Consider the following 16,098-nt stretch of genomic DNA (forward strand, 5'->3'; position numbering starts at 1 on the left):
AGGTCAGCGGCATGTGCGGCGGCGGCGGCGGGCAGAGCTCACGTCGGAAGTCGGCGCGCAGCCAGCGCACGGTGAGCGGGAGGCGCGCCCAGGGCGGCACGCGCAGCATGTGCGCCAGCACGCGCATGTGGAAAGCGAAGGTGGCCTCGCTGCGCAGGCGAGGGCCCACGTGCCCCAGGCGGCGTGAGGCTTGCGGGTGCTGCCAGGCCCACTCGAACTGTGGGCGGGGATTAGGGGTTTCAGGGCCGCCCCAGGAAAGGGGCAGCTAGGGGAAGGCCCGAAACCCCGGCCAGTCCTCGCACCGTCCCCGTCTCCTCTCTTACCCGAAGGGCGGCCACGGCGGAAGGGAAGCCGTGCACGATGAGCACCATCTCCCTGGGGAAGAGAACCAGGGCGCCACCTGTGAGCCCCCAGCCTCACCCGCCTCAAGCCGCATCCCCTCGCCATGGTTCACCCCCAGGCCTACCTGACAGTGAAGTCCTCATGCCGATTTCAAGCCTTGTCAGCGAGGCCCCACCCACTTCGTGAAGGTGGGTCCCCTCACACCTGCCGACCTCAGGCCCTGCCTCCAGCACAGGTACTTAACTGCCCTCCTCAGTTCCTCTCCCTTGCAGGCTCTCTCTTTTACAACCCCAGCCTTGTTCATCAGCCCGCTGTCACCGGACCAAGCCTAGATCCTCAGTCCCCTTCTCTCTCGACCCCGGCCTCTCGGTCCCACAGCCGAGTTTCACAAGGCTCTGTCTCCCCATCCTGGTCCTCCCCTGCTGTAGGCCCTCATCACCAGGACCTCACACCCTAGCCCAGCTCTCAACCACCACACCGGCTCCGCCCACTGTCACTGGCCTGGCCCCGCCCCTCTCGGCAGGCCTCTCCTCCTCCAAGCCTCGCCTCTCCCTGGAAGCCCTACTCCAGACAGCAATCCGCTCGCTCGCTCCCGCTTACCAGGGCCCGCGCCCGCTGGTCCGCCAGGCCCCTCCTTTCTTGCGGCCCCCATTGTGCTGCTGGACCCTACGGGTAGGGTTGACGGTGAACCCCACGTAGACGCGACCCTGGTGCCGAGGGTTCAGGCAGTAGAGCAGGTAGACACCGAAGAAGCGCCCGGACCTCGCCGCGCCCGCCTCCGGGCCCATCGGCGCTTGTGGGTTGATTGCTGTGGCCTATGACCTTAGGGAGGGCTGAGTTGCCAGGGGCGCAAGATGCTTGTCTCGGGAAAAGCGTTAGGAAGCGATCCCGAGGTACCCTAGAGGCCACAGCAATGCAGGTTCGCGCACCCTCTCCTGGCTGGAGCTAGGGTGTCCAAACCGGCCCACAGAACCCAGGCAGCGGTGCCGGCGGCGGGCACGTATTAGCTCCCGATTCCGTCCTTCGGCTGACTCTGATTGGCTGGTTGGTGGTAAGCGCGGAAACCCAGGATGTTGGAAAGCAAGACTTGCGTGAGGGCGGAAGTGCCGGGTTTACGGACGCCTTAGTAAGGGCGGAAGACGAGACCTCGACGGAAGTGGCGTCAGTAAGGGCGGAAGCAGTGTGGCCGGGGTGGGAGCTGGGGTTCCATCCCCGCTGGGCTGCCGCCCTTGCTTGGCTGCTGCAATGGAACTCAGCGCCGATTACCTCCGGGAGAAGCTGCAGCGGGACCTGGAGGCAGAGCACGTGGTGAGTTGGGCGGTCTAGCTTCGCCCAACGAGGGGGAAAGAGCTCCTGAGGGGTGGGTTACACACTCTCCACACCATTCTGCCCCGTAGGAAGTCGAGGACACGACTCCCAACCGTTGTGCGTCCAGCTTCCGAGTTCTGGTGGTGTCGGCCAAGTTCGAGGGGAAGCCGCTGCTTCAGAGACACCGGTGAGGCCGCGGGAACACCTCATTCAGCGCTATCCCAGTGCCGGGACCACAACCCTGGCAACTCCCCTACACCTAACTCCCTAAGCCCCACCAGTGCGGCCTCGCACGGTGGACCACGACCCCAGAGATCCCGCCTTCGTGGCCCCTGTATTGAGACTTAGGCCCTCTTCCTCTTTGGTCCCCAGGTCCTGGGGACACAATCAGATCACCCTACCTTCTGGGATCGCGGCAAAGGCCTCGGCCTACCATTTCCTAACCCCATCTCTCCCCCAGGCTGGTGAACACATGCCTAGCAGAAGAGCTTCAGCACATCCATGCCTTTGAGCAGAAAACTCTGACCCCAGAGCAGTGGACCCGGGAGCAGCAGAAATAAGAAACCAAGGCCTGCACAGCCATTAAATTATGAATCAGGGCCAGCTTCTGTGTCAGTGTGTTGTGTGGGGGAGGGTGGGAAGGGGACTGAGCTTGGCTAGAGCCTGCTTTCTCCCTGCCCCGCCACAATCCATGGTCTTTCTTTGGACAAGTCTTTCACATGTAAGCCTCTGTGCCCCCACTTATAAAATGAAAGTTCTATCCTTAAAATCTCTCCCAGGGCAGGCCACACCATTCTTCTCTGTACCTCTTAATAGACCCCTAGGAATACTGCTACTATTCATTGGTCGTTACTGGGGGCTCCTGCCCTCTGCCAGTTTTCAAGATGCACAGATAAAAAGGTACCCAGGGTTTCAGGACACTGGCCCATTTAACAAACCTCCCCCGCTCCTCAGAGTCAACCCAACCTCAGAGGCATAATAGAGGATTTCACACCTCCCTGCAGATCACCCAGCCCTACGAACCACAGCAGGGAGTACCCCAACACCTGGAATGCTGACGTTTACTGGCGCACTGGAGAAAGTCCAGTGACCCCTTTAGCCCAGGGCTTGATGTGGCCACAACTGCTCCTGGAGAGACCATGAGGGTTTCCGGAATGGAGCTTGGACAGGAGCTGAGATGCAGTTAAAGGAAAATAAAGCCATCTGTGCCATCAAATTGGGGCACATCATGCCCTAGTATCAATCTTTAAAAAAAATTTTTTTTAATGTTTGTTTATTTTTGAGACAGAAACAGCACGAGTGGGGGAGGGGCAGAGAGAAAGGGAGACACAGAATCAGAAGCAGGCTCCAGGCTCTGAGCTGTCAGCACAGAGCCCAACGCGGTGCTCGAACCCACGAACCGTGAGATAATGACCTGAGCCCAAGTCGGACACTTAACTGACTGAGCCACCCAAGCGCCCCCCTAGTATCAGTCTTAAACACAGGTGCCGGGGTTGGTAAGACCTTGAACAAATGGAGTCCCCAGGACCCAGGTGGGTAGCAGGTAACCCACAGGGGGCCAGGGCGCTCCATGAGGGAGGGTTGCAATTTTCAACCCATCACTCTGTTTCCCTGTGTTTTCAGGGTCGATTTCTTGGCCCCTAAATAACCTCCATCCTCCCTCCTACTTCCCTTTTTTTTCCGATCAGAGGGAGAAAGGGCTGGTAAAGCCAGAAATCCTGATGATGATGGTTAACCCTTCTGGGTTTCTATAATCCTCCCCCGAACTTTTCTCGGTTCCCTCGGGCCGGGTGGTGAACTAGTGACTAAGTGTGCTCAAGCCTACTTTGCCAGCTGGGCACATCATCCCCCTTGTGCAGGAGAGGCTCAGGGAAGGAATGTCACTTTCAGAGGCCCGGGTTCCAGATTTTCTGCTTCTCTTTGTCACACCCCTGATTGGATCCACCCACTGCATACACAGAGCTGTGATGCTAACCCTCCCCTTTATAGAGAGCCACTGAGTCCGGGAGAGAAGTGACTTGCATGTGGCTTGCAAAGGGATTGAGACCCAAATGGGTGGACAGGGATGCCTGACTGGCTGCCTCCCTACCCAGGTGGCTGAAGAAGGGGCGGGGACGGCGCTCGGCCCTTGCTGGGCTCCCTGTGTGCTATGAAGAAAGCTCTGCTGTGGCCAGGACACCCATCCCTAATAACCGCGTCCTAGCTTGAGGTCACCCACGAAGGTGGGCATCAGAAACCCACCTCTAAGCCCCTGCTCGATAGGCTCTGACAGGTCTATCTGGGGAGGATCAGCTGGGAACCAGAGAAAGGGGTTGAGAGGCAGCAGCACTGCAAGGAAGGCTGGGGACCAGAAGGGGAGACAGCTTGTGACCCCAGATCTGCCTCCAGCAAGCCCCTCTCCTGCTCCGTGCCTCAGTTTCTTTGCCTGTAAACCAGGGTTGGGTTCCAAGCTTTTCCCTCCTGAAAGATCCCCGAATTTTGTTCCCTTGAGCTTGCAGTTTGAAAGACATCATATCAGTGCTGTGTAAGTATCATGTCAGTTTCAGTTCCCCACCAGCGGCACTGACAGTACAGTCCCGTGCAACCTGTTGTTGTGGGTTGACTAGGAAAGACATCCTGAGTAACCATGGCAAGGCCCTTGAGGGCCTCAGACCCTGCCAGCCCTGAGAAGGAACTGGAAGGGAGTAGGCTCTCAGCGCACATCAGCATGGGGGGCTCCCCCCCACCGAGGCCTGTTCCTGGGGTCTAGGGTATTTGGAGGCATCCCCCAGCTCCTGCTATGGGCCAGTTGCATCAATGTAATAGGGAAGCTCAAGGGCAGGTCATTTCAGCAGAGCCAGCATTCAGGTGACCATGAGAGTCTGAGAGGTACCAGAAAAATAAAGCCATTTTATTATTATTGTTTATCTGTCACCGTGGCCTGAAGAGAAGGGTGTGGACGGAAGGGAAGGAGGTGACACCATGGCCCCAGCGGAGGCCCTAGGGTCCTCTACTTGGCCTGGACCGTCTCCTCCAGCCTCTCCACGCGCTTCTGTAGCTCCTGCACTGTGGCCTGGAGCTTTTTCATCTCCTCCTCCAGCCGGGGTATGGCGTCCTGGGGGATCCGTTGTTGCGTGAGTCCCAGCTCCACCCTGGCCTCCCCCAGCCCCCCTACTCGGAGCCCCAGGGCTTGGCCCTCAGCCAGTTCCTGCCCAGATAGCGGCAGGCCAATACTCCTGAAATCTGGTTTCTGAGGCCTCAGGATCACCCCCTCCCAGGCCCCAAAGGATCCCCAACGCTGTGAGTGTGAGATGGCCCAAACACCAAGCCACCTTCCACAGGGACAATGACCACATCAATAGCAGCCTCCGCCCTATGGGTTTTCTCGTCCTGACTCCCGGGTTCCCATCTACTTCTCACCGAGCCGTGGGTGCCACTGGCCTCTGGTGCTGTCTTTCTGCGCCCCGTGTCCAGGCCCCGGTTGACCCTCAGCTCCCGGCTCTTCGGGGGCACGTAGCCGTCCTTGAGGGAAATGAGGAGGGGCCCGGCATCCCGGCCCCCCAGCCACTCCTCAGCTGTGAGAGCAGCGTCAGGCCCTGCGGTGGGTGGGTAAAGGTCCTCCTGGAACAGGTCCGACTGTGGGCAAGGCCAAGGCTGGGTAAGAGAATGCTCGGGCCACACCACCGCCCTGCAAGTGTGTGAGGTCAGTGCCCGGCCCACCGCCCAGGAAGGGACATGGGAGCATCACCTTTCTAGGCACTGTCATGGCGATGGGCTCACATCTCCGCTCGTGCAGCTTGTAGAATCTGCAGAAATAAGAAGGTGAGCGGCGCCTGCCACATGGGGGCAGCACGGGGTCAGCACAGCCCAGGGCAAGGGGCAGGGGTCAGTCACCTGGCAATCTCACACTTGTTCACCTCCAAGCCACGTTTGGGCATGTAGCCCATGCCCCGCTGGGACTCCTTGGAACTGAACATGGAGAGATAGTGCAGATATGGGGCCTCGGAAGTGATCTCGAAGTACCGGATGGAACTGTCGCCCTGCAGGTGTCACGTGCAAAACCCCAGGTTCAGCAAAATCCCTGCTGCCCAGGCCTCTCCAAGCCCCCGACCCCCGCCTCCCTCCACAAGCCACTGCCCGACTGGGACACCTTGCCACAGAGGTAGACTATGTTGGTATCGGGGTCAAAGAAGGGCAGCAGGACGCCACTGCTCGTGTCCAGTTCCTGCAGGGACAGTGGCTCCTCCAGATGCTTCTGTAGAGATGGGTGAGACAGGGAACAGTGAGCTGGGCCAAGTCAGGCCTGTGAGGACTACTGGGCCGGGACTCGGGGAAGGCCCTCACAGAACAACCAGCAGAAACCCCCCATCCCGCAGAGGGTAAACTGAGGCCCATGGCCATGTATGATCAGGCAAGTGACAGGGCGGGGACTAAGCTTTCAGTCCTGTCTGATCCGCGTTCCCCACCCGGCACTCACCGTGTCCCACAGCGCCACCTGCCGCTCACTCATGCGGCTGAAGCCTGTGGTCAGGATCTTCCCATCAGATACAAACACTGCCCGCACAGGCCGGGTCCCCTCATGGGGACGATCCTTCTCCTAGAGGGAAAGGGAGGTGGCCAGTCAGTACCCACACACACATCCTAACAGCCAGGCTCCAGCTGAGGGCAAGAGAGGGCAGCATCCAGGGACCTGGCTGGTGGTGTATCTGAGGGTAAATGTCCTAGGCTCAAGGGGCCCAATACATGGCAACTCACAGCTACAACAGTGCCTTTGCGGGGCTCAATGATGCGCACGCGCTTGTCCCGGCAGGAGGTGCAAATGAGAGCGCCGTCTCGGCTCCAGTCCACGCTGTAGATTGTGTCCGGGTGCACATCGGAGCCAAGCGTCAGCACGGCCGCCCCGGTGCCCACGTCCCACACCAGGATCACGTTGTCACAACCTGGGTGATAGCCCCACTATGAGAAGCCATGAGCCTTGCTGTCACGTGACCAGCCCGCCCCCTCCTCTCCCTCCAGGCACCTGCACTGAGCAGCACGTTCTGGGCTGTGGGGTGCCAGGCCACGATGCCCACGCGCTTGGTGTGGCCCTCCAGGGTGACGACGGGCTCCCTCAGGGGCAGCGTGAGGCCCCCATCAGGGATCTCCCACACCTGCAGAGAGGGGCCAAGTGAGACTTAGGGGCTCCAGATACCAGATCCGGTGCTGCAGCTCTCCCAGCCCCCGTGGCCCCCCACTGCTCACCATGACTGTGCAGTCCTCGGAGCCACTAGCAATGACATTATCATTGTGCGGGCACCAGGCGATGTCCAGCACTGGGGCTGTGTGGCCACAGACTGTGGGCGCATTCTTGTCCACACGTCCAGTCTAGAAGGTACAGCAGGGCTTCTGAGGGAGGTGGTTTTGCTCTCCAAACCTGATCCAACCTCCCCACACCCTTTCAGAAAGGCAGAGAGGAAGGCAGTGGGGTCCCTGTCCGGGCAGCTCAGAAGGGCTGGAAGTAGTGCAGGAAGGGGGTGCCACACTGGGCCCTGGTCCTGCCTTACTGTCAGACCCTGGCCAAAGTCCTGACATCTCTACCGCAGTTTCTCACCTATGCCCTGGGGCTGGCTTCTGGGGGATGACAGGCCAAGGCCCTGGTGAGGGAAGGCTGCATTAACAGTGGAGTTCCCCAAGGAAGTATGGGGAGGGGACGGGTTCATCCAAAAGGATAGGGACCCGAAAAGCCTGTCATAATTGGCCCCAGGCAGGAGCAGAGGTTTGGAAATGGCCTCTTCCGGGGATGGCTGCTGCTTCCTGTGTGAAAAGCGCACCCAGTTCTCACCCCACAACCACTTCCTCTTCTCTCTGCTTCCATCGGCCCTTTTAAGGTAACATCTGAGGGCCTATCACCCCTTCCTGTCTCACTCCCCAAAGAGCACAGGAGTGTGCTGGGGGTGGGGGTCAGCAGAGCGAATGGGGGTGGCTGTGAGCAGGATCAGAGGGAAGGCAGGTTTGGGGGAGGAAAGAGGGCCTCTTATACCCTCCCTGCCTGTATCAGGGGGACCAGGGCTCAGGTAGGCCCAGGCCCAGAGCCACCCCTACCCTGGAGCACCGCTGGGTCTGCCCAGACCCCGTGGGGCCATCTCTGTGCTCCGGAGGGGCATGAGACTTGGGAGACTGGGCCCTGGGTCTGCGGGACTCACCGTGTGACCTTTCTAGTGTCATCTGAGCTTCAGTTTCCATGCGACCACTACATGTAGGAGCTGGAGGAGGCTTAAGGCTCATGTGGCCCAGCTCAGTTTTACAGAGGACAACGCTGCCTCCCAGGGAGGCCTGATGACAAGACATCAGGACCCCCAAGGGCCCACTGGATGACCAGAGGCCCCCCTCACACAGCAGACTGCTGCTCCAGGGGCTCACCTTGCCCAGGGGCAGCACCAGGAAGGCCCCTCCTCCGCTGGCCTCACAGATCAGGGCAACGAACTTGGGGTTGACAGCACAAAAGCCACTGTCCCAGGTGGTCTGTGAGACGCGCACATCCTCATAGCACTGGTCGGCTTTGGCTGGCTGTCCAAATACGTGGCGGAATTTGCTGGAGCGGACCACTTGCCGGCTCATCCTGGGGGAGAGGGGCCACGTGGGGTTTTGAGGGCTTTTCTCCCTTCAGGTCGACTCTGACCTTAGAATGTCCTCGTCCCTCAGAACGCCCCTCGGCCTGGTGTTTAAGGTCTCAGCTAACTCTCCTTGGGCTCCCTGCCCCCTCCCCTGTAACTGCCATCCTATTGCCCTCATGCTCGCCTTCCTCACCCCTTCTCACCGCCTGGGTAACCTGCAAGGCCAACCTTCTCTACCCATCCCAGGCCTCATGTCTGCCTCTAGGGCAGCGCCTGGTGTGGGGTAGCACCAAGTGCCAATTTGTCACTTGCTGATGGACACAGCCCTTCCTCCCTGATGCCTCACTCCCACACTCTGGGGGCTTCGGTGCAGACGGCCTAGGGGGGATGGGTTCGCTCCTTATGGCAGCCAGACCTCGAATCCTGCACACCCACATGGGGAGCTTCCTGAAGGCAAGGGAAGGGCTGGCCCTCCCTGCTGGCACGGGACTCTGCAGACACGGGGAAGGAGCGTGCAGGCCTGCCTGGGAGGCAGGTCCTTGGGGACAGAACAGCTTCCCCAAGAGGTCTCTGGACACCAGAAACAGGCTGATGGCTTGGGTCCCACTGTCTCCTTCCCACACCTCTGCCTCTAGAGTCTCCCTAAGCAGGTGCCCTTAAATACCTTCCCCACCTGCACTGAAACGATGCACAGGGAGGGGGGCACTGCTGCCCTGAGGTCCAGTGAGGATGGTTTCCCACCACCACGCCTGTGTGGAGAGCGATTAAGCCTAGGGGATTGCCTCTGGCTCCAAAGTTCCAGGTTCCAGACCCCATCCTGAAGCCTACCTGCATTAGCTTCCTGCTCAGCATAGGGGCCACACTGCCCACCCAGAGGGCACCCTCCCAGGCCTCCAGTCCACCCCCCCCAGCTTCACCCCTTAGCCTTCCTTGGGCTCTGGGCCCTTCTGGCCCGGCACCCCGCCACTACCCCTGTGAGGTTCCATGAGGCCGAGGTCCACCTGCCCAGAGAGCAGGTGAGGAGCATTAGGAGAAGGGGCAGTCTGGGAACAGAGGGACCAGTTCCAGGCGAGAAACCTGGTCCTGGGGAGAGGAGAGCCCCCAAACCGAGGTTGGGGGACAGGAAGCCGTCGCCCCACCCTGCCTCCTCCCCCACCTCAGGTACCAGGCCCAGAAACCGCCGGAAAGGGGAACTTGGGCTTTTCTTGTTTTGCTCTCAACCCCTTCCTGTCTCCCAGCTCAGGGCAGCTGCTCGGCTCACCCCACCCTATCCCCACCCCCACCCCCGATGCCCGTTCTGGGGGAGCGTCAGGCTCCCGGCGCCCCCACCCCCATCTTGGCTTCGGTGGTCCCTCACCCTGGCCCGTTCGCAGCGCCCTGGGACACGCGGATGGACCCTCCCACGCACATCCACCCCTCGGCAAGTGCCCTGCACACGCGACGCGGACGGGCTCTCTCCCACCTCCAGGCAGCGCGCTGACAGCCTGGCCGCCCCCACAGCCGGCTTCCGCCGAGCTCACGCCTGCCCCACAGGTGGCCCAGGGCAGCGATGCCTCGTCCCTTGCCCGGGGACCCAGGCTTACCTGCTGCTGAGAGATGAGTGATCCCCCAAACGGAGGAGGGAGAGGAGGAGGAGGAAGAGGAGGAGGAGGAAGAGGAGGAGGAGGAGGAGGAAGGAGCCGGCGGAGCCAGAGACCGCCCGCTGAGGATGCTCTTGTCAAGACAATGAATGAGAAGCGGCGGCTGCCCGCCTCCTTAGGGGTGGCAGCGCCCCTTTGGGCGGAGCTTTTAAAGGGGATAGCCCTTCTCGGGGCGGAGGCACCGCCTCTCCCCCCACCCCCCATCCCCTACCCCGCCCCGGCCCGCGGCCGCCGTCCCTCCGCCCTGCTCAGCCTCGCCTGCCAATTCTGAACCAAAACAGATGCTGCCGGCCAGTCGCTGACAATCTAATCGGCGCTTTTGTAATGTCAAAATGCAAAAATACCCTGTTCCTTCTTCCCTCCTTCAGTCCGCTCCCCGCCCACTCACCATCCTGTCCCTGGCATTCGTGGAAGGGCCCATCAGCGCGCCCCCCCCACTTACGCCCCCCCCAAGTCTGCGCTGCCTTCCGGCCCCCACCTCCGGGCGAGGGATGGAGGGGGAGCCCGGGGTCTTGTCCAGGCTCCTGCACTTAGAAATGGTGGCCTTGGGAGGGTCACCGCCTCTCCCATCGTGTGTCTTCATCCAGGGACGCCTCCGCGGGGAACGAATGAATTGCTTTGGTATGTGGAGGCTTCATCCTTCAGGGGCTGCCAAGGTGAATGAGTCAAGGTCAGGTTCCTGCCCCCAGAGAACTCTCAGCCTCGTGGAGGGAGAGGAACAGATGGTGGCTCCAAGGATGCTGAACAGAGGAAGAAGCCAGACTTCACACTCAAGAGGAAGGTGGAGTCCATTGTCATTCTTGGATTCAGGGAAGGATCATGGAGGCTGCGGAGGGCAAGAGAGGCCTACTCCAGAGTCAGTCCTGGCTGTCCCTGCTGAGTGACCCTGGGCAGGCTACTTAACTTCCCTCAGCCTTAGTGGCTCCCGCTCGAAGAGTCATACCCAGCTCAAGAGGTTATGGGGAAAGCAAAGTCTTATGTGCTCTGTCTGGGGAGCAGCAAGTGCGCTTAATAAATATTGGCTCTGGGCCGCCTGGGTGGCTCGGTCGGTTAAGCATCTGGCTTCGACTCGGGTCATGATCTCACAGTCCGTGGGTTCGAGCCCCGGATTGCTGACAACTTAGAGCCTGGAGCCTGCTTCGGATTCTGTGTCTCCCTCTCTGACCCTCCTCTGCTCGCCCTGTCTCTCTCTGTCTCTCAAAAATAAATAAAAAAACATAACAAATTTTTAAAAATAAATAAAAATAGATGTTGACTCTTAGAGTTTTTACTATTTACAGGGTACTGCACTGGGCCCAAGAGGTGGTAGGAGGCCAACAGGCACGGCTGGAGGAGGCCTTGTGGGCTGAGGGGCACCAAAGCAAAGGCCCAGCAATGTGATTCTTCGAGGGACTGGTTCAAATCCCACCTCCACCCCTGACTGGCTGTATGATCTCGGGCATGAGGTCTAAGCCCTCTCAACCTCAGTTTCTTCATCTGTAAATAGGGGATGAACACAATTTGTCCTGCCCTCTTCACAGAGTTATAAGGCTCAAAGGAGACAAAATATGTAAAAGTGTTCTATACATTATTCTAGAAACCTATGGGTGGTGTTGTACCTGAGAACCTGCCACAGGACTGGACTGGACGGGGCCGAGCAGGGACTGTGATGTCTAGTCTCCACCGGAAGTGATAAGAATAACAGCCGGCATTTACTGTGCACCTACTGTGTGCGGGCCCTGTCTCAACACATAAATGTGTTACGCTCATTTCATCCTTACAACACCTCTAGGTGGCAGATAGCACCACCCTTTTACCGAGGACACAGGCACACATTGCCTTCAGTCCTGGAGTCCCTCATGTCCAAGCCGGGGACAAGTGCCCTGGTGAGACCTGAAAACTATGCCCCGGAAGTGAGAGCCCTACAGGCCTGTGGAGGGACAGGTTGGGAAGCCCAGATGCTGCTTTCACATCCTGGCAGGGGTGCGGCACCAGGTGGGGTGGACAGGTATGGGGCTGCCGAGGACAGGTGCGAGGCCAGTGGGGAAGCGAGTGTCCAGGGAGCACAAGACTGAGAGTCAGTTCAGTGGTGGGTGTCGAAGGCCCTGCCGCGAGGCTCCTCACGTGTCTAAGAAGTGGTGACAGCACCCTAAGAGGGGCACTGGGACCATGTACCTGTGGGGTGCTCCCAGCCCAGCATCTTACCCTCCTCTCTTTACTGATGGCCACGTCCGGACTTTCCTCTGGAGGACCAACCTTTCTCACTAGGCAGTCCCTAAAGTTCAAGAGGGGGTCCAAGGTGGCCACAGGGCCACAGCTCCTCTGTCAAAGCAATCGTTTTGATTGGTTCAGGAAGGGGCACTGGATTAAGGCCATGTAATCAGAACCAGACTCGTTGGAGCTACTGAGAAAAAGAGCCTCCTTTCCACTGGGGGTCAGTAAGCTGACAGTCTGTACACCAGGCACATTAGTGACAATCTTGTCACCATATAGGGAAAGCTGACCCGAATCAGCCCACACAGACACCTGCAGAAGTAAGATATGAAGACTGACATGTTTGTGGCATTATTTGAGTATCTGGAACAAGCTGTGCCTGAACTCCTTAACCTTTCTGTCATAGAAGGCACAGGCTCTTTTGTCCACATAAGCCAATAAGTTTGAGTTGGATTTCTGACACTTACAACGGATAGAGTCCTGATGGGTACATTCACTATGGAGAGAGACAGGACCACCCTAAAGAGGATGTAGAGCATGATGGAGTCCGACAGACCTGGAGAACTCTAGCTTCACCATGTTCCGCTGCCCACACAAAGTGAGACTTCTTCACCAGTGAAAGGTACACAGCACTGTTCACTTTCTAGAATACGTATCCATCACCCAGCTTTAGCAATTATTAACAGGTAGCCAGTATTGATTCATTTCTTCTTCCACATTATTTTCTCAGAATCTATTAAAGCAAATCCTAGACATCATAGCATTTCAACTTAAAAACTTAAGTATTCACCTCTAACAGATAACAGGTTTCTTTAAAGCCTCTTAGAATTTTGGGGCGTCTGGGTGGCTCAGTCAGTTAAGCGTCTGACTCTTGATTTGGGCTCAGATCATTATTTCACAGTTCATGGGTTGGAGCCCCGTGTGGGGCTCCGTGCTGTCAGTGTGGAGTCTGCTTTGGATTCACTCTCTCTGACCCTTTCCCCCCTTTCAAAATAAATAAAATAAACTTTAAAAAACCCTTAGAATTTTTAATACAATTGAATTAACTTTATAGATTAATTTAGGAATGATATTAAGACTTCCATCCATGAATGTAGTGTATTTGTCCACATTTTTATGTCTGCTTTTATTTTTTCATTATTTTTTAATGTTTATTCATTTTTGAGAAAGAGAGAGCATTTTGAGAGAGAGAGAGCATGTAAGCAGAGGAGGACAGAGAGAGAGAGGGAGACAGGGGACAGAGGATTGGAAGTGGGCTCTGAGCCCGACGCGGGGCTTGAACTCACAAACCAGGAGATCATGACCTAAGCCGAAGCCAGATGCTTAATTGATTGAGCCACTCAGGCTCCTCTATGTCTGCTTTTATGTCCTTTAATATAAGCTTATAATTTTCTCTGTAAAGGTCTTATATATCATTAGATTTTCCCCTGATAGGTATATTATAGTTTTGTGGCTATTTTGAATAGATTCTTCTTATTCTAGAATGTTTTACTTCCTTCCTTCCTTCTAAAGTCACTTTTATTTATGATAAAGTGCATCTTTCTTTCCATATGATGGAACACACTCCTTTTAAAATGCATGATTTAAAATACATAATTTAATGTATGTACCCAAGTAATAAGCACCAAAATCAAGATATGAAATATTTCCATCTCCCCTAAAAGTTCCCTCATGCCTTTCTACAATTAATCCTCACCCTCCACCCCAGACAACCACTGAGCTGCTTTTTGTCAGTATGGAAAAGTTTTGCCTGTTCTAGTATGTTCCATACAAATGAAATCATACAGTATGGATCTGGCTTTTTTCACTGAGCATAGTGTGTTTGAGATCCATCCATGTTATTGTATGTCAGATAAGGATTTTTACTTTACCTAAGCACAATACCATTATATAATACATAATTACACCTAAAAAAAGTTAGCAATAATTTCTCAGCATAATCTAATATCCAAGTTATGGTCACATTTACATGATTACCTTAAAAAAAAGGACTTTCGCAGTCAATCTTTTTTTTTAAATTTTTCTTAATGTTTCTTTATATTTGAGAGGGAGAGAGATAGAGTATGAGCAGGGGAGGGGCAGAGAGAGAGAGACAGAATCCGAAGGAGGCTTCAGGCTCTGAGCTATCAGCACAAGCCCGACACAGGGCTTGAACTCACAGACCAGGAAACCATGACCTGAGCTGAAGTCAGACACTTAACTGACTGAGCCACCCAGGCGCCCCGCATATAGTAGTACTTTTGTATTCTTGCCCAAATCATTGTTATTGTTATCACCAACATCTTGAATCTAATCAAGCCCCTAGATCTAACTGTTAGTTTGTATGAAATAAGGGGGATAGAAGAACAGGTTAAATAACACCATGAGGGAGCAATGACATAAATCTAGAATGTGAAAATGTGTGAATCTGGAAATGTGTAGACATTGCATATGACAATAACGTGGTTTTAACAAATAAATGGCATTCAAAGAAAAGGAGGGGAAACAGTATGGATATTTAAAAAAAATCTCTCTCTCATAAACAAATACAAACATTTTTAAAAAATTTTTAAAAAGGGGGGCTGCGCCTGGGTGGCTCAGTCGATTAAGCATTTGATTTCAGCCAGGCCATGATCTCACAGTTCGTGAGTTTGAGCCCTGCGTCCTCCTCTGTGCTGACAACTCAGAACCTGAAGCCTGCTTCGGATTCTGTGTTTCCCTCTCTGCCCCTCCCCCGTTCATGCGGGCGCTCGCTCTCTCTCTCTCTCTCTCTCTCTCTCTCTCATAAATAAATAAAAGTATTTTTAAAAATTTTAAATAAAAAAATATCAATCAACTGCGGGGCACCTGGGTGGCTCGGTTGGTTAAGCATCTGATTCTTGATTTGGGGTTAGGTCATGATCTCCTGGTTTGTGAGATCAAGCCCCACATGGGGCTCTTTTCCCTCTCTGTCCCTCCCTCTCTCTCTCAAAAATAAATGAATAAATGTTAAAAGGAAAAGAAAACAAGTGACCAGGAGGAGCCCACACAAGTCTCTAAGCAAAGAAGTGATGGGGCATCATTTGCGCGGCGTCACTCTGATAGCCTGGCTCCTGCCCTGTGGTCCCAGGCCTTCTCTCAGCTGTGGCCCTCCAGCTGCCTGCAGGTTCAGCTCTGACGCACATCCAAGAACCAACTCTGGCCTTAAGCAGGAGGCTAGAAGGATGCTGTGGCTACAGGCTCTGGCCTAAGTCAACCTTGCCAGGCGCTCCTCCCTGGCCATCTGCTCAGGCTGCCTTCCTCACATTTATGAGATGAACACCGCTCCTATTTTATGGAGAAAAGAGGTGAGAACTCTTCCCACGCCTCCGCTCCGACCAGCAGCAGGACCTCCGTCTGCTCCGAATAGCCATCGACTGTAAGTGCAGAGATGTCCTACATGGGCCAAGCCTGATTCCTCCTTCTTGGGACACATTCCTTCCCATTTCCTTAGTGAGCTCACTCAGTCCCTCAACCCCTTTTTCCTGCACGGTCAAGTCTTACTCTGTACCAACCCTCTCTCTTCCCTGTGTACCAACAGGCTGAAGTCCGCTGTGCCTCTGTGGGAATGTCTCTGAACGTGGCAGCCACAAACCACTTCCCTATCTCATTCTTACCCTTCACCATCAAGTTTCTTGAAAGAGCTGTTTACACTCACTGCCTCCACTTCCTCTTCTCCTACTTACTCTTCTACCTACATGAGACTGGCTGCGGTTCCCACCATCAGACATCGACTTGCCCTCGCCAAGGCCGCCGTTAACCTCCTAATCATGGAAACCAATGGTGGTCTTCTGATGCCACTCACACCTCCCTCCCTCTGCAGACTTGCCTTGGGCTCCCTCTCCTGCCTCTCTGCTTTGCTCTGCTCAAGCTTTCTCACTCCCCTGCAGAGCCGCTCCCTCTGCTCAATTCTCAAGGTGCTCCCCGGACTTGGCTTCTTCTCCTCGCTCCCAAACTCCCTATTCTGTCTCCTCCATATTGGCATGTTCAACTACAAATGTTGACAACCCCCCTCCCAAATCTTTATGGCCCAAACTTGCCTCCTG

The 16,098-nt window shown here is 55.8% G+C and overlaps 3 protein-coding genes across 3 annotated transcripts in view; 1 reads left to right on the forward strand and 2 right to left on the reverse strand.

Annotated features, from left to right (window-relative positions):
• The window catches only part of SLX1A (SLX1 homolog A, structure-specific endonuclease subunit), a 3,052-nt gene extending 1,650 nt beyond the window's left edge, over positions 1–1,402 (reverse strand). Inside the window, exons 1-3 of the mRNA XM_029946271.1 lie at positions 943–1,402; positions 324–375; positions 14–217 (exon numbers count right to left, since the gene is read on the reverse strand). Coding sequence (XP_029802131.1) covers positions 14–217; positions 324–375; positions 943–1,130 — 444 coding nt within the window. The 5' untranslated portion in view covers positions 1,131–1,402. The remainder of the gene's footprint in view (positions 1–13; positions 218–323; positions 376–942) is intronic.
• Positions 1,403–1,441: 39 nt separating this feature from the next.
• On the forward strand, positions 1,442–2,253 carry BOLA2B (bolA family member 2B). Its single transcript, XM_029946272.1, has 3 exons — positions 1,442–1,650; positions 1,740–1,837; positions 2,111–2,253. The coding sequence occupies exons 1-3, from the start codon at positions 1,588–1,590 to the stop codon at positions 2,208–2,210; spliced, it is 261 nt and encodes an 86-aa protein (XP_029802132.1). The 5' UTR covers positions 1,442–1,587; the 3' UTR covers positions 2,211–2,253.
• Positions 2,254–4,519: 2,266 nt separating this feature from the next.
• Positions 4,520–9,988, reverse strand: CORO1A (coronin 1A). Its single transcript, XM_029948921.1, has 11 exons — positions 9,806–9,988; positions 8,029–8,227; positions 6,871–6,993; positions 6,650–6,779; positions 6,385–6,569; positions 6,107–6,226; positions 5,780–5,884; positions 5,524–5,669; positions 5,378–5,435; positions 5,050–5,265; positions 4,520–4,744 (listed from the first exon to the last, which is right to left on the reverse strand). Exons 2-11 carry the CDS (start codon positions 8,224–8,226, stop codon positions 4,640–4,642), a joined length of 1,386 nt encoding a protein of 461 aa, XP_029804781.1. The 5' UTR covers position 8,227; positions 9,806–9,988; the 3' UTR covers positions 4,520–4,639.
• Between the last annotated feature and the right edge of the window lie 6,110 nt (positions 9,989–16,098).

Source organism: Suricata suricatta, chromosome 8 (genome assembly GCF_006229205.1).
Source record: "Suricata suricatta isolate VVHF042 chromosome 8, meerkat_22Aug2017_6uvM2_HiC, whole genome shotgun sequence".
NCBI classification, from domain to species: Eukaryota; Metazoa; Chordata; class Mammalia; order Carnivora; family Herpestidae; genus Suricata; species Suricata suricatta.

Bases quoted from the DNA above. Each gene is read 5' to 3' on its own strand.
- BOLA2B (XM_029946272.1), top strand. From the start codon at position 1,588: ATGGAACTCAGCGCCGATTACCTCCGGGAGAAGCTGCAGCGGGACCTG. The intron at 1,651-1,739 runs GTGAGTTGGGCG...TCTGCCCCGTAG, and splicing joins ACCTGGAGGCAGAGCACGTG to GAAGTCGAGGACACGACTCC. The intron at 1,838-2,110 runs GTGAGGCCGCGG...TCTCTCCCCCAG, and splicing joins CCGCTGCTTCAGAGACACCG to GCTGGTGAACACATGCCTAG.
- CORO1A (XM_029948921.1), bottom strand. From the start codon at position 8,226: ATGAGCCGGCAAGTGGTCCGCTCCAGCAAATTCCGCCACGTATTTGGA. The intron at 6,780-6,870 runs GTGAGCAGTGGG...CCCTCTCTGCAG, and splicing joins CCGAGGACTGCACAGTCATG to GTGTGGGAGATCCCTGATGG. The intron at 4,745-5,049 runs GTGAGAAGTAGA...CGGATCCCCCAG, and splicing joins CCAGTGGCACCCACGGCTCG to GACGCCATACCCCGGCTGGA.